This window comes from Medicago sativa, chromosome 3 (assembly GCF_051527215.1).
Source record: "Medicago sativa cultivar Bolivia chromosome 3, Bolivia_mono, whole genome shotgun sequence".
NCBI classification, from domain to species: Eukaryota; Viridiplantae; Streptophyta; class Magnoliopsida; order Fabales; family Fabaceae; genus Medicago; species Medicago sativa.
In genome coordinates this window covers 49,556,284-49,577,585 of record NC_140751.1, presented here as the reverse complement: position 1 = coordinate 49,577,585, position 21,302 = coordinate 49,556,284, and the positions used below count along the sequence as shown (strand labels likewise).

Genomic DNA, 21,302 nt, shown 5'->3' with positions numbered 1-21,302 from the left:
TGGCAATTGGCTTTGGTTACCCTTGCTATAGTTCGTATGATAGCTGTAATTGGAGGCATTCACACTACTACTTTTGCTAAGCTCTCTAGTAAGATCCAAGAAGCTCTTTCTCAAGCTGGCAATATTGTGGAACAGGTAAAGAGTAATGGTAACACATATTGTGGTATAAATAGTAATGTATATCCTTATAATTAACTAAAAATTTTGAGCTATTATAAAATTATACCATTATATAACTAAAAAAATGAACATGTCTCAACATCTACAAATTATATAATTGATCTTTATGTGTCTTTATATTTCCAATGTGTCACTCAATCTTTCTCATTGCAATAATATATGTTCAATGATTCTATTTTTGAAGATTAACAGTGTCTCCTGGTCTTTGTCATTGCATTGAACCACCGTGTGATTGCTAGAGACATGCTTTTGTGGAATGTGTTAAAGAGAAAAAAGTAGAAGCAAATGAAGTGACACTTGTGAAGTATGAATGTCGTGAATGATTATTTGGATAAGAGAAGAATATCTAATCCATAGCCTAACTACATCATCGTTTTCGTCATCTTCATAACCTAGCTCGGATTTACTTAAATATGCAATTGGCTAACCTTAATTTGTTGCGTATTTAACCCTTTTGTATCTGAGAAAATGTGTCAGCTATGTGTGTAATGTCTCTCAGACTAGCATTCTGCAAGCATTTGCTTATTTTCTATTAAAAGCATTTCAAACTTCATCTTTGATTGCTATAAGATATATAAAACTAAAACTCATGAAAGATATCCTTACCGTTCTCTGAATCTCGGATGACGGAGAAATAGGCCTCCCTATGAATTTGCACGTATTTCTCACCAATCGATATGCTCGCTTTCATCAACACGCTCATTATCCGCATCTAAGAACAAAGGGAAATCAATCGTGTAAAATTTAGGTAAAAGTAATTCCAACACTGCAAAATGCTGCTCCGAGTATTGAGGATAAGATTTCGAACATTGCTTCTCTACAAATAATTTTATCTCGAATTTTGTAATCGATTGCACGAAGCCGGTTAAAGAGTAGATTATAGACATTGCTTCTCCTGAGAAGTTCCTTCAGGAGAGGATTAGGTTGGTGGTAAAGCTGGTGCTCTCGGTGATTCTGTTAATGTTACTTGTGACAAGAGCAAGATCACGGTTACTTCAGACAGAAATTTCTCGGAGAGTTTTGTTATCTTTGTTTTGATTAATTTTATTGCTCTGTTAGGTATCCTATTGTTAACTTCTCTTTTTGCATGCATTCCCACTGCTAACTTAAGATTCTTGTAAAATTTTTAGTACCGGGTGAGAATGACTAGTGCAATTGGTCATGTTCATGCATTTCCCAGTGCTTTACTGATGTAGTGAATGGCTGATGTAGTGTCACTGAACTAAATGGTTGTTCCAGCTCAGTTTAACTGTTTTTAGTTACTAATTTTTCAAATCTGTATGCATTCCATATAAATCAAATTTTTTTTGTTGTATGTCCAAGTTCTTGTTTAACTTAGATAGAACAATATTGATTTTTCTCATTATAGAAAATCAATTCAGCAAAATTTTATATGGGATTCAGCTATAATGTAAAATTATATGCAGCAAAGTTTCTACACAAATTCTTATTCTGCAAACATCCACATAAATTAATATATAGAGAGATATACATAACATGAGCAACATTAGATAGGACAATCCCCAAGAACAGTAGTCCAGTCACATATGACCTCATCTGATACGGCCCTTAATTGCTGGTATCGACAATTATGTCCACGATTAGATTAACATTAATAATGCCCGATCGTCACATGCATAATCACATGATAAAATATGAAGCAAATGCAGTTGATATAACTTTTAGATGGAATTATACAATAGAACAAATTACTCTATCAACTAATCAGTGAATTATGAATGATAAAATACTCTGTAGTCTAATCAATGAAACTGTGAGGTAGGTTTAACTAACCTTAACTAGCAGGAGTTCAGTTTCGGCGAAATCTATTTAACTTTACGATCAAAGTAACATAGAGATAGTCACCCACTCTATCAACTAACAGAAAGTACGCATGCCTCCATTTCCTAATAAGAAACATAGAACCACAGATCCCCCAGAAACCTACTGCAAATCCTACTCCCATTCCTAAATACAATGATTCTCTTATAGATTCATCATCTTCATTCTCTGCATTTCCAGGATTTTCTTCTTCCGTTGTACAGTTATTAAGAGGAGCTCCACATAGTTTAGGATTGCCAATGTAACTCGATGCATTAAAACTTTGAAGTTGTGTTCCGATCGGGATTCTTCCATCAAAATTATTATATGATAAATTCAAATAACCCAAAAAGGTTAAAAGAGACATGCCCTGAGGAATTTCACCAAAAAACTTGTTATTAGAAAGGTCGAGAGATTCCATATTTTTCATGCCTCCAATCGTCTTCGGTATTGTTCCAACAAAATTATTGTGAGATAACTTTAACGTTTGAACTTGAACAAGCCGAAACAATTCCAATGGCATTTCTCCACACAAGCTATTGGCTGAAAGGTCAATAGTTCGCCTTTCTCGTTGGATTTTTAAAACGTAATGTTGACCTTTTGTAAACAACTCAATTGTGGTAAAATACATAGGAGTTTCATGAATAGTAACCATATCAGTCAAGTTGTAGACACACTTTGGCATAGAACCGGAAAGTTTGTTATGTGCAAGGTCTAAGTGAATCAAATAAGAGAGATTGAATAGTTGTGGTGGAATAGTCCCTTCAAATTTATTAGCTCTCAATATGACCACTTGTAAGTTTTGTGACATCTTGATTGGTATGGTTCCAGAAAATTCATTTTCTGCTAAGTTCATGGTTTGCAATTGTTTCAAGTTAGAGAAGTACAATGGAAGTTCCCCAGACAACCTATTACGCCAGAGGTTCATGACTCTCAGTTCTTTCAAGTTTTTCCAACTATGTGGAATTGATCCTGAGAAGGAGTTGTAAGACAAATCAACCCAAGAAGCCATTGGTGATATGTTTGGGAGTCCTCCTGTGAAATTATTATGATCCAAAAATAACTCGGAACAATTTAGTGTAAGGTTAGATATGTCTTCAGCAATCGAATTGTTTGACAAAATAAGTCCATCGGGTATTCTTTCTATAAGTCTTGAGAACTCTATAGATGAAATTCCCGAGCTCGATAAGTCTAGATATGATAGTGACTTCTGTGTATATATCCAAGATGGAAAGTTTGGGCCTTGATTTGTATTACTCAATAAAAGGTAAGAGTGTTGAAAAGGAGGAACCCAATCCAAATCAAATTGGAATACAAAACTTGAATTACTCATGACTAGTGAATCTAAAGTAGAGAGTTTGGAAAAAGTTAAATTTGAAATTTCACCAGAGAAATTATTAGCGCCAATGGATAAGGAAATTAAGGATGAGAGGTTTCCTAGAGTTGAAGGAATAGATCCTTGTAGTTGGTTTTCAGAGAGATCAAGGTGTTGAATATGGGCAAGTTGGCCTATTTCTACTGGAACTGATCCTTGTATTTGGTTATAAGAGAGATAAAGGTCTGTCAAATTTTGAAGGTTTAGCAAGCTTGAAGGTATCTCACCATGTATATTGCTTCCCCGAAGGTCAAGATAGGTGAGATCTTTGGTGAGATTAAAAAACCCATTTGGTAAATGAGAGGTGAAGTTGTTGTCAGAAAGATCAAGAGTTACAATTGAAGACAAATTCAAATACTCAACAGATGGGAAGTTGTTCAGGTTACAATCACTCAACTGTAATTCTAATAGTGAAGGAAGTGTATTCACTATTTGAAGCCAGTTGGTTTCCTTATGAAGATCAATTACAATGAGGTTGAGATATTTTAAGGAAGAAAGTGGAGAAAGCCAATCAAGATTATTCATGTGCAGAATAGGATAGTTGTAGGATAAGTCAAGGTAGACAAGTTTAGATGAATGTGTGAAGTTGTTTTGAATGGATGGAATTCTTACCACATCAAATTCATTATCTCTCAAATCCAAGTAACTGAGAAACTCAAGTTCTAAAATACAAAGATTCATCTCACCCGTAAAATGATTGTTGTAGAGATCAACGTCTGTAACTCTGTTTGTAATATTGTCGCAAAGGACTCCTTCCCAAACACAACAATCTTTTTCTGTTGACCATGTTGATATCAGACCAAAACTATCATTGATGCCCTGTTTGAAGGTTAATAGTGTCTCGCGATCTTTCTCATTGCATCGAACCACTGTGTGATTGCTGCAAATGGTTTTGTGGAATGTTGTTATAGATAAAAGTAGAAGCAAAAGAAGTGATATTTGTGAAGTAAGAATGGTCATCATGAATAATTGTTTGAATCAGAGAAGAAGATCTAATTCAAATGGGATTGTGATGTTGGCACATGGGAAAGTTTGAAAAATGTACGTAAGTGGACAGCATGGGGTCTGATTGATAGAAAAATTAAACAGCTCCAAATTAAAAGTAAGACTTTGAAAAAGTAGGAAAGACTTGGAATGCACCGTTATGTGTAGTTTGTCGTAGGCATGCACCCAAACTGGTGGTTCCAATACTGCTATCCATTCCTGCATCCACATTACAAGTTAACCACCCTGGTGAAGCTCTCTCCAGCACAAATCAGCTTGTCGAACTGGTCCATCTTCATTCTCTCGTCTACCATTAAGCCAATCAGACCGAGCAGTTGCTGCCTGCATTATCTTAGATACGATAAAACAATATCAGCTTTTCCTTGCTAATGCAAATAAATTCAGATGACGTCTTCACATAACATATTTTAGATTTGGAGGAAGCAAAATGTTAATTATATCTCATATTCCCTAATAAGTGGACTTGCGCAATCTAGCGTAGCATAACAAAGCGAGAGGAGCACAATTCAGTTCATAAGAGAAAATAATAGCAGATACTTTGTTGTCAAACACTAAGGCACAATTGGCATAATTAAGTGTTTTTGCATGTTTACTTCTTACTTTAGAACTAATATTTAAATATTATTCCGCCATACTGCATAAATTAATATTTAAACTAAGGGTTAATATATGTTTAGCCCCTGTAGTATTTGCGATTTCTGGTTTACCCCCGTAAAAAAAAATAATTTAGATTCAAACCTTGTAATTTGAAGACTTTTTGATTTTGGATCTTCATGGCATCAATTACAAAATATAAGGTACTTTCGCCCTCTGTAATTTGAGAGAATTTCGGTTTACCCCCTATCATATTGTCATTTTTGTACAGTCAAAATTCATGAAGGTCCAAAACCAAAAATCTTCAAATTACAGGGTTGGAATCTAAACAAATTTTTTTATAGGAGGGTAAACCGGAAATCATTAATATTACATAGGTTAAACATATATTAACCCTTAAACTAATAAAAAAGTAATCAACTTTCTCCACAAAAACCAGTTACATTTCTATACATTGTCAGTTGCACTTTGACTTGTTTAAATTTTTTTAAATATTAATACAATTTTTGTTTATGAAATAAATTATGTTTTAATTTAGGTGGTCCATAAAAGACTTCATTAAGTTTTTAATATTACCCATTGAACATTTTTTGTAAAAAAATAAATCATTGGATTTTGAAGCTCTACTAGATCTAATAATGCTTCATTAACATATTTTTCTTTCCTACTCTTGCAGAGCTTCATAATTCAATGGTTTATTTTTTATCCAAAGTGATCGAATGGTTAAAATAAAAACATCAATGAAGTCCTTTGTGAGTCATCTAGAGTACTGGTCCACTTTATACATTCAGGGTAAAAAGTTCACGAAGAAAATAATATAACTAGTGGAAGTAAAGTTAAAGGACTAGAACTGAAGAAAATATAAGGATGAACCAAAATTGAAACCACAAAATCACATAAGTGACCAAATTTGTAATTTACAAAAGAAAATAGCTCAAAACAAGATGAATTGGAAAAAGCAGGGAAGACATTGAATTTTGGAGTTAGTTGTATGAATGTATGTTGTTGTCCAGTGGTATGTAAAGTCCAAATTAGTATTTTATTTTCCATTCCAATTAGCTAATTTTTTTTTGTTCAATTTCTTGTGTGTGGGTTTACCATTCAACTAGAAGGACCTGAAATACCTAATAAAGTTGATTTTGAATTTTCTTCTTTAAAAAAGCATTAATTCGCTTGACTTGTTCAAAAGTAAAGGCTATACATTTGTGGCATCTCAACTACATGGAGGATCAAAGTTATTATGAAGAGAAGAAATGAATTAAATATATTTTTCATTAGTGAAATCATCATAGTAGCATTACAGCTTATATAGCTTTCCTAGATGACTAGCATAACTACAATATAGAAACTGTATGCTATCTAATCCTATGACAGTTAGTTACAACAAACTAACTTGATAACTTGTGTAGCAAGCTATCCATATAACTAACTATTTCTTCATTTTGCAATAGCCTCCCAGAAGTTGGAGGTTGGTAAATGTTAACCAATCCCAACTTGGATAAGAGAGTGTGAAAAGGCTGAGGTAATAAAGCCTTGGTGAATAAATCTGCAACTTGAGCTTGAGAGGTAACAAGGAGCAACTTTATGACACCAACTTGTAATTTTTCTCTAACTAAATGGCAATGTATCTCGAACTGTTTGATTCTTTCATGGAACACAAGATTAGCTGCAATGTGGATAGCACTTTGATTATCAGAATAGATGACAGGTAGCTTGATGAAAGATAGCTGCAAATCCTGAATAAGATACAAGAGCCATCGAAGTTCACAAGTTGCAGCTACAAGAGCTCTATTTTCTGCTTCATAGGAGGATCTAGACACAGTCAATTGCTTCTTTGTGCGCCAAGAAATAAGAGATTTACCCAAAAAGAAGCATTGTCCTGATATTGATCTTCTGGAGTCTTGTATGTGTACCTTTCTACATATAATTTTCTAACCTGTTCTATACTCACTTTGGATTAGCTTCTAATTTTGAGCAGCTTCTCATTCAAAATAAATTGTAAAAAAAGTTCGTGTAAGTATATAGAAATTCATGAAAAAGTTAAATGATAAAATTTCAAATGATTGAGATGCAGGTGTTAATTTCAGGAAAGACATTGTATTCGTTATCGACATAAGTATTATAGCATTGTATTCGTTATCGACATAAGTGGAAGCATCCGAGGAAAGACATTGTATTCGTTATCGACATAAGTGGAAGCATGAAGGAAAACTAATTTATGGAGATATATATCAATTTTCAACTTCAGTGGAATTGGCTTCAAAGGATGCTGTTGAAAGGGCCATTGAATGGATCAGCATAAACTTTGTTGTCGTAGGTGATACAAATCTTTGGCACCGAGGTTCAAACTTCGGATGTTGTTTTTGCAATTAACACTGATGCTGTTATGGTTCAGGATGCCATTAGTGAGAAGGATAGATGATTGAACAAGTGTTGATGTTTTTTCCTTCTTTTCTTTTGTGACAGTGTCATTAGATTGGAATTGGACTAGTTTTTGAGTTCTGTGTTTGATGTGTCCTGCAGCTTGGAAATTTCATTCACTACATGGCTACTTTTGTTTCTGGTTTTGTTGTTGGATTCACCGCTGTTTGGCAATTGGCTTTGGTTACCCTTGCTATAGTTCGTATGATAACTGTAATTGGAGGCATTCACACCACTACTTTTGCTAAGCTCTCTAGTAAGAGCCAAGAAGCTCTTTCTCAAGCTGGCAATATTGTGGAACAGGTAAAGAGTAATAGTAACACATATTGTGGTATAAATAATAATGTATATCCTTATAATTAACTAAAAATTTTGAGCTATTATAAAATTATACCATTATATAACTAAAAAAATGAACTTGTCTCAACATCTACAAATTATATAATTGATCTTTATGTGTCTTTATATTTCCAATGTGTCTCTCAATCTTTCTCATTGCAATAATATATGTTCAATGATTCTATTTTTGAAGATTAACAGTGTCTCCTGGTCTTTCTCATTGCATCGAACCACCATGTGATTTCTAGAGACATGCTTTTGTGGAATGTGGTTACAGAAAAAAGAAGAAGCAAATGAAGTGACACTTGTGAAGTATGAATGTCGTGAATGATTATTTGGATAATAGAAGAATAGATAATCCATAGCCTAGCTACATCATCGTTTTCGTCATCTTCATAACCTAGCTCTGATTAATTATATGCAATTGGCTAACCTCAATAGAAGTGCCATAGAATCAAGGTTGTTCAATTTTATGTGCAGTATATTGTATACGAGATATTGATATAATTTGCTTTGGATCCAACCCTTTTGTATACCAGAAAAGGTGTCAGGTAAGTGTGCAATATCTCTCAGATCAGCATTTGTTTATTTTCTATTAAAAGCATTTAAAGTTTCATCTATGATTGCTATAAGATATATAAAACTAAAACTCATGAAACATATCCTTACAGTTCTCTCAAACTCGGATGACGGAGAAATAGGCCTCCCTATGAATTTGCGCGTATTTCTCACATGCCAATCCATACACTCGCTTTCATCATCACCCTCATTATCCGCCTCTGAGAACAAAGGGAAATCAATATGCAACACTTAGGTGAAAGTAACTCCAACACTGCAAAATGCTGCTCCGAGTGCTGAGGATAAGAGTTCGAACATTGCTTCTCTAAAAATAATTTTTTCTCGAAATTTTGTAATCGATTGCGCGAAGCCGGTTATGGATTAGGTTGGTGGTAAAGCTGGTGCTCTCGGTGATTCTGTTAATGTTACTTGTGACAAGAGCAAGATCATGGTTACTTTAGACAGCAATTTCTCGGAGTGTTTCGTGATTGTTGTCTTGCTTAATTTTATTGCTCTGTTAGCTATCCTATTATTAAGTTCTCTGTTTGCATTCGTTCACACTGCTAACTTAAGATTCTTGTAACATTTTTAATACCGGGTGAGAATGATTAGTGCAATTGGCCATGTTCAGTTTAACTGTTTTTAGTTACTATTTTTTCAAATCTGCATGCATTCCATTTAAATCAATTTGAATTTGTTTAAAATTTGCGGCTCGAAAATCAAATTCTGTATCGACGAATGGGTAAAATTGGAGCCATTCATGCACATTTTTCCCATGTTATATTTGGTGGTATGATTCATGGAACTGACAGCTACCTTGGCGACGATCATTACATGCACACAATTTGGTGATTATATTGACTGTTATCTCCCTGATCAAGAGAGAATGTGACAAGTAGGTGTGGAAATACGACATTGCTAGGTGGCTATACTGTTAAGACAGGTTATTTGACATTACAGTAGAACGCGTACAGCTTGAATATGAAGATGAAGTGTGCAGGGTTATTATGTGTGTCTGGTGCAGCGCTGTACTATCAAAGGAGAGAGTGTTTGCATGGAGAATGTTGCACGATAAGCTCTTCACTAGAGATGCACGGATTTGAAGAGGACTATTGGGAATTAACCGTGACAGAGGCAGCGTTCTCTGTTTTAGAGTACCAGAATCCTTTCAACATCTATTTTTCGAGTTTTCTTTCTTGTATTCGGTTAGGAGCAGTATTTGGAATTTCTTGGGAGCTCAAGGAACTACTCATTGGAATAGATTCACGTGGCTGTTTGATAAAAAAAAGTTTCTCATTCACATGTAATCCCTCAAGCTTTTTACTTTCTTAATTTCCTTACAAGCTTACTTATATTTGCTGAGAATGATGTAAAAAATTTATTTACTATTTTGTCAATAATGTCAAGAGACAAGTGTTGCAGTTTTGTAGACAAACTCAGCAACATACTATCCTTTTTATAACTTTCAGAAAATTCTTAATATAGTTTTATTGGTGTTACTTTTCAACTGCAATCAAAGTTTCTACATAAACTCATATTCTACAACCATCAAAATAATCTAATATATAGAGAGATGATAAAAAGAAGTAATCCACTTTCTCCATAAAATGAGAACATTATCCTAAATCACTACATTCATTTAACATAAAAATTAATGACATGGATGCATAGACCAGTTGACAGCCTGAATGAACCTATAAACTAACAAGTGAATGATGAAATGAGCAGCAACAACTGTACAGTCATGTATGATCTCATCTCATACAACTCGTAATCTTCCACGATTTGCATAAAAATGCAGAATCTTCCACATTAATAATCACCTGGTAAAGATTGAAACAAATGAAATGGTATAAGTTTTGCATAGAATTACAAAATAAAACAAATACTCTATAGTCAGATTAATAAAACTATGAAGTAGGTTCCACTAACCTTACCTGGCTGGAGCTCAATTTCTTTTAAACCTGTTCAACTTTACCATCAAAGTAACATAGATCTTGTCACCCACTCTATCAACAAACCGAAAGCATGCATGCCTCCATTTTCTAATAAGAAACAAAGAACCACAAATCCCCCAGAAACCTGCTGCAAATCCAACTCCCATCCCTAGATACATTGATTCTTTGATAGAGTCATCATCTTCATTCTGTGTAGATGGCGTTGGAGTTTTAGGATTGGTACAATTATTAAGAGGAGCTCCGCATAATTTTGGATTTCCAATGAAGCTTGATGCATTAAAAGTTTGAATTTGTGATCCTATTGGGATTGTTCCATCAAAATTATTGCAAGATAAATTCAACACCTCTAGAAAGTTTAAGAGAGCCATGCTCGGTGGAATTTCTCCAAAAAACTTATTATTTGAGAGATCAAGAGATTCCATATTTTTCATGCCTCCAATCACTTTTGGTATTTTTCCAATCAAATTATTGTGAGATAAGTTTAACGTTTGAAGTTGAACAAGTCGAAACAATTCCAAAGGCACTTCTCCAGACAAGCTATTTGCTGAAAGGTCAATAGTTCTTCTTTTTGGACTTACTCGATACATATAATCTTGACCTTTTGTAAACAACTCAATTGTGGTACCTGCTGGTAATTCTTCCTCTTCAAATGTAACCATATCAGTCAAGTTATAGACACATTCTGGTATAGATCCTGAAAGTTTGTTTAGAGCAAGGTCCAAATGAAACAAATAAGGCTGATTGAATAATTGTGTTGGGATAGTCCCTTCAAATTGGTTAGCTCTCAATATGACGACTTCTAATTTTTGTGATAAGTTCATTGGTATGGTTCCTGAAAATTTATTTTCTCCCAAAATCATGATCTGCAATTGTTTCCAATCAGAGAGGTGCTGTATAACTTCACCGGATAGCTTATTACTCCACAAGTTAATGAAAATTAAATCTTTCAAGTTCTTCCAACTATGTGGAATTGATCCCGAGAATGAGTTGTAAGACAAATCAACTGCATAAGCCTTTGGTAATATGTTCGGGAGTCCTCCTGTGAAATTATTGTTATCCAATATTAAATTGAAACAATTTAGTGTTAGGTTGGATATGTCTTCAGCAATCGAATTGTTTGACAAAATAAGGTGATCTGTTATTCTTTCTATAAGGCTCGAGAACTTATTTCTATGTACCAATGAAATTCCCGAGCTCGATAAGTCGAGACCTTGCAGTGACTTTTGTGTATATATCCAAGATGGAAAGTTTGGCCCTTGATTTGTATTGCTCAATGAAAGGGTATGGAGTTGAAAAGGAGGAACCCAATCCAAATCAAATTGGAATACAAAAGTTGAATTACTCAAGTCTAAATAATTTAAACTAGAGAGTTTGGAAAAAGTTAATTTTGAAATTTCACCTGAGAAATTATTAGAGCCAATCCGTAAGTAACTTAATGATGAGAGGTTTCCTAAAGTTGAAGAAATTAAACCACTTAACATATTGTTTGAAAGATCAAGGCCTTGAATATGTGCTAGTTGGCCTATTCCGTACGGAATTGATCCTTGTAATTGGTTTTCACGAAGATCAATGTTTTGAATATTTACAAGCTGGCCTATTCCATCCGGAATTGATCCTTGTAGTTGGTTTTCAGAGAGATCAAGGTATGTCAAATTTTGAAGGTTTAACAAGCTTGAAGGTATCCCACCAAGTATATTGCTCCGCTGAAGTCTAAGATAGGTGAGATCTTTGGTGAGATTAAAAAACCCATCAGGTAAATGAAAGGTGAAGTTGTTGTAAGAAAGATCAAGAGTTACAATTGAAGACAAATTCAAATACTCAACAGATGGGAAGTTGTTCAGGTTACATTCCCTCAACTGTAATTCTAATAGTGAAGGAAGCGTACTCACTATTTGAAGCCAATTGGTTTCCTTGTGAATATCAATTCTACCAAGGTTGAGATATTTTAAGGAAGAAAGTGGAGAAAGCCAATCAAGATTATCCATACCAGTAACTGAACTGTAGGATAAGTCAAGGTAGACAAGTTTAGATGAATGTGTGATGTTGTGTTGAATGGATGGAATTCTTATCACATCAAAATTATTCCAGCTCAAATCCAAGTAACTGAGAAACTCAAGTTCTAGAATACAAAGATTCATCTCACCTTCCAATTCATTGTAGATGAGATCAATTTCTGTAACTCTTCCTGTAATGTTGTCACAATGGACTCCTTCCCAAGCACAACAATCATTTTCGGTTGACCACGTTGATATCAGACCAAGAGTGTCATTGATGCCTTGTTTGAAGGTTAACAGTGTCTCTCGATCTTTGTCATTGCATCCAAGCACCCTGTGATTATTGCTAGACATGGTTATTTGGAATGTGTTTATAGATAAAAGTAAAAGCAAAAGAAGTGAAATTTGTGTAGTAGGAATGGCCATCATGAATAATTGTTTGAATCAGAGAAGATCTAATTCAAATGAAATTATGATTTGTTAAGAGATTCATGCTAGTGTAGTTATATAAGATGTTGGCACATGGGAAAGTTTGAAAAATGCACGGGAAGACTTGGAATTTTGAAGTCTGATTGATAGAAAAATTAAATAGCTCCAAATTATAAGCAAGACTTTGATAAAGTAGGAAAGACTTGGAATTATACCATTTCTTTGAACCTCATGTTTTAAAATTGGTTCCAAATTATTTGAACCTTATTATGATTGCTTAATGTTTAATTTATAACATTTTGTGGTTAACAATAATTATATTATTTGAACCTTTTTGATATGACAATATATGCCATACAGATTAAAAATTAATCAAAGCATTAGCGTGTGTAATGATATGTTCAATTTACAATATTTTGGAGAATCAGATTTTTTGTTATTTTGACAAAGTGAATCAGATTAAAATTACTTTTTTGTATTTGAGGGAATCTGATTGTGTTTAATAGAGTGATTGTGTTTATTATGATTGTACGAGCATCTGCGATTCATTCAAAAATAAAAGCAATTGTTACCAGACTCTTGCGAGGCAATTGAAAAATAAGAGCCCGTTTGTTATAGTTTTTTTAAGAAAAAAATCACTTTTTTTAAACAAATAATCACTTTTAAGAGTTTTGCATCCGTTTGTTACAGATTTTTAAAAAAATCAGAATCTAAAAATAATCTAAAAACAACTTCAAATGAGAAGCTGTTAGGAGCAGCTTAAAATAAAATAGATTTTTTTTAGAGGAGAGAGAAAATATAATTTAAAAGATTGAACTAATTTTGTAACAAAAAATCCCTTTTATATAGTTGTATCCAAACAAACTAGATTATTTGTTTAAAAAAAGTGATTTTTATTACAGTAAACAAACGCAAAATAGATTCTGATTTTTCATATAATCTCTAAAATATAATTTCTAAATTATTTTATATCAAAATCACTTTTATTTTAATCCGTAACAAACGGGCCCTAAATATTTATTTTGGATTTAACCAATGTTCCTAAGAGTGAATGGAGCCGCTGAAAACAGTTGATGATTATAAAAAATATAAATGTAGACCATGATTTTCGGGTGTCAATCCATTAATTGGTTTTGAACCTTCAATCATTGGAATTTTCGATCTTTATTCGTGGGAAGGGAAAAGATGAATTAAAACCCTTTGTTTCTTGATCCTGGGGTCGGTTACGATTGGGGAAGGTGTTAGGTACCCGCATCGTCCACGGTACTCCGTGGTAACCTCTTACCTACTTTATCTTGTGCTAGATTATTTTTATTTGAAAATTTATTGCTTAAAATCTAAGTGAAAGAATGGAGGGAGAAGAAGTATGTTTTTGTTGTTTTTTTTATTCGGTTTGGAAGGATGAATCATTTGCCTACATATCCTTAAAGAAAAGGAATCAAAACCCAAATGTAGCCGCTGAAAACATTTGATGATTATAAAAAATATAAACAACTCATTTTAATTGTTAGATTTTCCTTATCTAATATTATATATTTAATATTTAGATTAGTAGTTCATCAAATAACTTCTCTCAAAAACAAATATAAGTTCATCAAATAATTGTCATATATAAATCAAGTGGAAATTTACAACTTTAATTGTTCTTTCAAAAAAAAATGTTAATATTTCCTCAAAAAAACTTTAATTGTTAATATAAAAATATGATAAAAAAAATGTTAATCCACAATGATAGGGGTCCACAATAATAGAATATTGGACACAAAAAAATATCTTATTTTGACTTTATATAAAAAATATTGTAGTTCGGTGTAACATTTTTTTTAATTTTACCATTTTTCATTAAATTCTTTACCATTTTATCGTTCCTTGTCAATAAAAGCAGAAACACACATATGTTAGGGCCCGTTTTGATGCTAGTGTATATAATAAATCAATTTTTATTGAAGGAAAAATAAATCAACTTTTTAACATGTTTATATAACAAATATGTCATGTCAATGTTGAGTAACGAAAAGTGTAACAAAAAATAGCTCCAAACAAAAAGACATTTTTTTAACGCAATGAAGACTTAGACTCGTAGAATTTCTCTAAACCTCATGTTTTATAATTGTTTTGAAGTGGCCATAATTGTTTGATTCATGTAACACCCACAGCTGACGAGAGCAGGGGAGTGATCGCCGGTGCACAAGGCACGGCAATGAGCGGCTCCCGAAAGCTTCTAGAGGAACCGAATCACATCGGAATGAGAGGGATCCTGAGGCCGTGTAGGTATGAGACTACATGGTTGAAGGAAGGCTTATAAGAATTGTTTGGTACTACCTATATCAACATGATGCATCTTGTTCTCGGTAGCTCATTCCATGAGAACTCCACAATTAAGCGTGCTTGACTTGGAGCAATTTTGGGATGGGTGACCTACCGGGAAGTTTCCCGGTGAGCGTGCGAGTGAGGACAAAACACGCTGAAAAGACTCGTGTTGGTTTGTGGGGTCAGTCGGCAATCCTTAAATATCGTCTAGGATGTTACAATTCAAGTGGGAGTGTGATTGCTTGGTAATTTCTCTTACAAATTTGGCGTATGAAAAAAGCAAGAAAAAATGGAAAATATCCAAAACAAGGCTCAGAAAAGTGAATTAGAAGACTCATGTATTTTCTTCTGAAATATGTAATTAAATAGTAAACGAATTGTCCAAAAGAAATATTGAACAATCCAAAACAAGGCTCAGAAAAGTGAATTAGAAGACTCATGTATTTTCTTCTGAAATATGTAATTAAATAGTAAACGAATTGTCCAAAAGAAATATTGAACATCTTTTTTTCTATTGTTTTTAATGACAAAGCTTGAGAAAAGGATAAATTGAAAAAAAGATTGATAAGAAAGTATGTGGACAACATTCAAATAGGGTCTGATTGCTAGAAGAATGAAATAGCTCCAAAACTACAAGACTTTGAAAACGCATAGAAGACTTGAAATTATACAATTTCTTTGAAACCTTGTGTTTTAAATTTGGTACCAAATTATTTGAAACTTAGTGTGATTGATAAAATGAAAATTGTTTTTTAACATACAAAACTTCCTAAAAGAACATGTAAATGACATTTTTATCTCCAACGGTAGTTAACTAACGACGATTTTTTTATATATAAAATGATTTTTTTGCTAACAATTCAAATTATTTTACCAATGATTGTGATTGCCATGACAAATAATCCATGCTGAGCCATATGGGGTTCTGATTGCCATAATAAAGATTTAGCTTCAAACAAAAAGACATTATAAAAGCAATGACGCTTAAATTTAAAGAATTTCTTCTATGAACCTCATGTTTTAAAACTTTGTCTTGAAGTGGCCTTAGTTGATTGATTCAAGTGACAGTGTGATTGTTTAGTGTCTTCTCTTGCAAATTTGACTTATGAAAGAAGCAAGAAAAAAATGGAAAATATCCACACAAAAAGTTTGACGTATGAAAGAAGCAAGAAAAAAATGGATTTTGATTCAAGTGACAGTGTGATATAAAACGGGCGTAAACGAAGGGGTTATGGATTTTGATTCAAGCGACAGTGTGATTCCTTAGTGACTTTTCTTGCAAATTTGGCGTATAAAAGAAGCAAGAAAAAAATGGAAAGTATCCATACGAAAAGACATGGAAAAATGACTTGGAAAACCTAAAATATTTTCTTTTGAAATATCTATACTATATATAAAGAAAACTACCACTTTCAGATTGGGCTGGATTTTTCTTTCTAAAAATGTCTTCAATTTTCAATACAAATAACACATTTAACAAATAAGAGAAGAATAAATTTAAATATTAAAAAAAATGTAACAAACACGATATGAATATATATATATATATATATATGTCTGTTTTTTTTTTCAGTCGTTAGAAGACTTACTGAGGGTCTATGTACTTGAGCAAGGAGGAACTTGGGATAGTCATTTTCCATTGATAGAGTTCACGTACAATAACAGTTACCATTCTAGCATTGGAATGGCACCATTCGAAGCTTTGTATGGCCGGAGGTGCAGAACTCCGTTGTGTTTGTTCGAGTCAGGTGAAAGTGTAGTTTTGGGACCATATATCGTTCAGCAAACTACTGAGACGGTTAAGTTAATCCAAGAGAAGATGAAAGCGTCGCAGAGTAGACAAAAGAGTTATCATGATAAGCGCAGGAAAGACCTTGAGTTTCAGGAAGGAGATCATGTATTTCTGAGAGTCACTCCTGTGACTGGTGTTGGACGTGCATTGAAGTCGAAGAAGTTGACTCCGAGGTTTATTGGTCCGTATCAGATTTCAAAGAGGATTGGAACGGTTTCTTATAGGGTGGGTTTGCCACCGCATCTTTCGAATTTGCATGATGTGTTTCATGTGTCGCAACTTCAGAAGTATGTTCCGGACCCATCTCATGTGATTCCTAGAGATGATGTGCAGGTTAGAGATAACCTCACAGTCGAGACCTTACCAGTGAGAATTGAAGGTCGCGAAGTGAAGAAGCTTAGAGGTAAAGAGATATCCCTTGTGAAAGTCGTTTAGGGAGGAGCGACCGGTGAAAGTTTGACGTGGGAATTGGAAAGTAAGATGTTGGAGTCTTATCCAGAATTGTTTGCATAAGGTACATTTTCGTAGACGAAAATTTTATAAGTTGGGGAGAGTTGTAATGCCTACTTTTAATATTTATTACTTAATTGATTTATTGCATTTTAGTATAATATTATGTGACTTCCTATGCTCAAGAACACAATCAAGAGACTTCTATGCTCAAGCACAACTGCAAGAGACTTCTAAACAAATAAGATTACAAAGAATAATGTTTGAGGTTGAACACTTGATATACAATAAGAGGTGATCACAATACAATCAGATACAGACTCTAAGACTTAAGAATTTCTAAGATAAGAACTTTTAGAAACACAAATTCTAAGTGAATGCAGAACAATTTCAGCAGAGGTTTGGCACTTGTAAAAATGTTGAGAGTCTTTTGTTCAGCATTACCAAATCTCTAAGTCTTCACTCCTTTAAATAGAGGTGTGAAAGAGACGTTGTGAAATTGTCAGCACATCAAAAGAGTCGTTGTTGAAGCTTGATCTTTCACCAATGATCTTTCGCCTGATTTGGTTGTTGCCCTATAAAGAACCAATTTGAAATCCATTCCCATTGTGAAGGAACATCTTTGCAGGCATAACTGTTATTCTGGAGCTATTTTCTTGTCTTGTAAAAATGTTGAGAGTCTTTTGTTCAGCATTACCAAATCTCTAAGTCTTCACTCCTTTAAATAGAGGTGTGAAAGAGACGTTGTGAAATTGCCAGCACATCAAAAGAGTCGTTGTTGAAGCTTGATCTTTCACCAATGATCTTTCGCCTGATTTGGTTGTTGCCCTATAAAGAACCAATTTGAAATCCATTCCCATTGTGAAGGAACATCTTTGCAGGCATAACTGTTATTCTGGAGCTGTTTTCTTGTCTTGTAAAAATGTTGAGAGTCTTTTGTTCAGCATTACCAAATCTCTAAGTCTTCACTCCTTTAAATAGAGGTGTGAAAGAGACGTTGTGAAATTTCCAGCACATCAAAAGAGTCGTTGTTGAAGCTTGATCTTTCACCAATGATCTTTCGCCTGATTTGGTTGTTGCCCTATAAAGAACCAATTTGAAATCCATTCCCATTGTGAAGGAACATCTTTGCAGGAATAACTGTTATTCTCGAGCTGTTTTCTTGTCTTGTAGCGTGGACACAAAACAGAGTAGTGGAGAAGGTGGTTGTACAGTTCGTACAAAGTACAATGTCAACGTTTTATGAAGATAAGCTTCCAAAGCCTTCAAATCTTCACCAAAATGACCGTTGCAAAGATCCACTAGTCTTCTACATTGTTTTCGAATCCAATGGACAACTTTTGAAGTGTTGATCCTTGAATCTTCAGCTTGTGGTGATAATCAACTTCTGATGAGCTTCAGCTTCTAATGAGATCGCTTCTGAACAATCTGCTTCTGACGATCGTCAGCTTCTGATGACTTTCAGCTTCTGATGACGTCATCATTCTTCAGGAGCACTTTTGTCTTCAGATGCACTTTTCAGATGCTTCTCTTCAGATGCTTCCTAGCTTCATTTTCTTGATTCCTTAGCTCTTTTTTTTTGTTCTTCATAACCCTTATATGATGTAAATTTATAACTATGGTCCTGTACACTTGAACAAATATTAGCTAGTCCAATCTACAATTTTTTAATACCTTGTTATCATCAAAACTCTTTAAGGTTCATTGTTAAACACATTTTGTTCCAACAGTAGTTGTTGATTGATAAAATGAAAATTGTTTTTTAACATACAAAACTTCCTAAAAGAACATGTAAATGACATTTTTATCTCCAACGGTAGTTAACTAACGACGATTTTTTTATATATAAAATGATTTTTTTGCTAACAATTCAAATTATTTTACCAATGATTGTGATTGACATGACAAATAATCCATGCTGAGCCATATGGGGTTCTGATTGCCATAATAAAGATTTAGCTTCAAACAAAAAGACATTATAAAAGCAATGACGCTTAAATTTAAAGAATTTCTTCTATGAACCTCATGTTTTAAAACTTTGTCTTGAAGTGGCCTTAGTTGATTGATTCAAGTGACAGTGTGATTGTTTAGTGTCTTCTCTTGCAAATTTGACTTATGAAAGAAGCAAGAAAAAAATGGAAAATATCCACACAAAAAGTTTGACGTATGAAAGAAGCAAGAAAAAAATGGATTTTGATTCAAGTGACAGTGTGATATAAAACGGGCGTAAACGAAGGGGTTATGGATTTTGATTCAAGCGACAGTGTGATTCCTTAGTGACTTTTCTTGCAAATTTGGCGTATAAAAGAAGCAAGAAAAAAATGGAAAGTATCCATACGAAAAGACATGGAAAAATGACTTGGAAAACCTAAAATATTTTCTTTTGAAATATCTATACTATATATAAAGAAAACTACCACTTTCAGATTGGACTGGATTTTTCTTTCTAAAAATGTCTTCAATTTTCAATACAAATAACACATTTAACAAATAAGAGAAGAATAAATTTAAATATTAAAAAAATGTAACAAACACGATATGAATATATATATATATATATATATATATATTATATATATATATATATATATATATATATATATATATATATGTCTGTTTTTTTTTTCTTTATCATTTGAAAAACAACTTTTTCTATAATAAAGATTGTTGTTGGTGTTATTGAAATAAATAATCATGTTTAATTTGGTTTGTTACAACTAGAAAGCAACAAACATTTATATTTCTAGTTTTAATCAAATTCAAAATTTCATAAAAAAAAACATAGTTCATAATTTTCAAATATTAGCGTAGTAAAAAGACCGGAAAGACGGGCACTCATGTGCCCGTCTTTTCGCTAGTTTATATAATGAAAGAGTTGCCCAATTTACCGAGTTCGACGCGAACCACTAATAAAGTAAAAAAAGATAAAATATGTTAAATAAAATCATAATATATAAAAGACCATCAAAAAATCAAATAAAACAAATGCAATTTTTTTTCATATTTTTCTGAGAATATAAAAAATTTTAAAAAAATTAAAAACTGGCCAAAACAAAGGAGTTTTTGATTTTGAGGGGTTGAATCCTATAATAAGTCTCTTCTAAAGGAGTCTTGATCCTTGATTTTTTTTCTTCTGATCAATTAATACAAAAACTGAATTTTCGACTGGGATCAACCAAACATAACATAAAATGGAAGGATAAGAGCTAGGAAGATTAATATGGTCCTTAAACTGACTATCCATGTTACAAACAAACTTAGAATTTATGCTGATACAATTTGGGTAATATAATCCAAACTGTTTTTCTCCAGAATAAGAGTTTTTACAGAGTGTTCGTATTCTATAATCCGAAAAAAACAAGTAACGCGTCCAATTTTTTGGGGTGTTTAGATTATAAAATACAAATTAGTGGAAAAATCATTTTCCACCCCAAAACATAGAAAAAACTCGATTCAGATTATAAAATCTGAAAACCACATGACATTTTAGAAAGTTAGTTTGATATTTTAGAAAGTTAGTTTGATTCAAATAGAATATTAATTACATTCAAACGATTAAAATGGATATTACAAGGCATTGCAACTCATTCACTATATATCAAAACAATAATTTTTCTGTCAAAAAAAAAATCAAAACAATAATTTTGAATGTCATTAACCACGTTTTTTCTAGTTTGAATTTGAATAACTCAAAATAATTTTGTCAATTTATTATAGGTTTAATTATTATGCAGATTCCTAAACTATTTTATAATTTTCAATTAGATATTTATGTTAAACTACTGATTTTTGTCAACACTAAAATGACATGCGTATTATTATATACCGACGTCCCTGAGCTAATCATCCTTTGATTTAAAGAAAAAAAAGTGGTTATTTTTTTGACAAAAAAACAAAATGGTTATAACATGGGTTAGGAATATGATTACACATGTTTAAGTTTATAGTTCTATTTAAAAATTCTAATATAGTATAGAGATAATCATATAAATGAAACCTCTATAAATATTTATCAATGATCCATTAAAATTTATTAAAAGAATATTTGAGTTTTACATATGGTTGTGGTTGTGATG

General features: G+C 32.9%; 2 protein-coding genes across 3 annotated transcripts; both read right to left on the bottom strand.

The window, feature by feature from the left end:
* Positions 1-1,624: 1,624 nt before the first annotated feature.
* Positions 1,625-4,391, bottom strand: LOC146937959 (uncharacterized). The gene has a single exon (XM_085752037.1). It carries the CDS (start codon positions 4,337-4,339, stop codon positions 1,991-1,993), a length of 2,349 nt encoding a protein of 782 aa, XP_085608163.1. The 5' UTR covers positions 4,340-4,391; the 3' UTR covers positions 1,625-1,990.
* Positions 4,392-9,830: 5,439 nt separating this feature from the next.
* Positions 9,831-12,809, bottom strand: LOC146937958 (receptor-like protein EIX2). 2 transcript variants are annotated; one of them, XM_085752035.1, is made up of 2 exons: positions 10,226-12,809; positions 9,831-10,116 (listed from the first exon to the last, which is right to left on the bottom strand). In XM_085752035.1, the coding sequence occupies exon 1, from the start codon at positions 12,672-12,674 to the stop codon at positions 10,242-10,244; it is 2,433 nt and encodes an 810-aa protein (XP_085608161.1). In that variant the 5' UTR covers positions 12,675-12,809; the 3' UTR covers positions 9,831-10,116; positions 10,226-10,241. The 2 variants fall into 2 exon arrangements, with proteins under 2 accessions (XP_085608161.1, XP_085608160.1); XM_085752034.1 differs by having other exon boundaries at positions 10,231-12,793.
* Between the last annotated feature and the right edge of the window lie 8,493 nt (positions 12,810-21,302).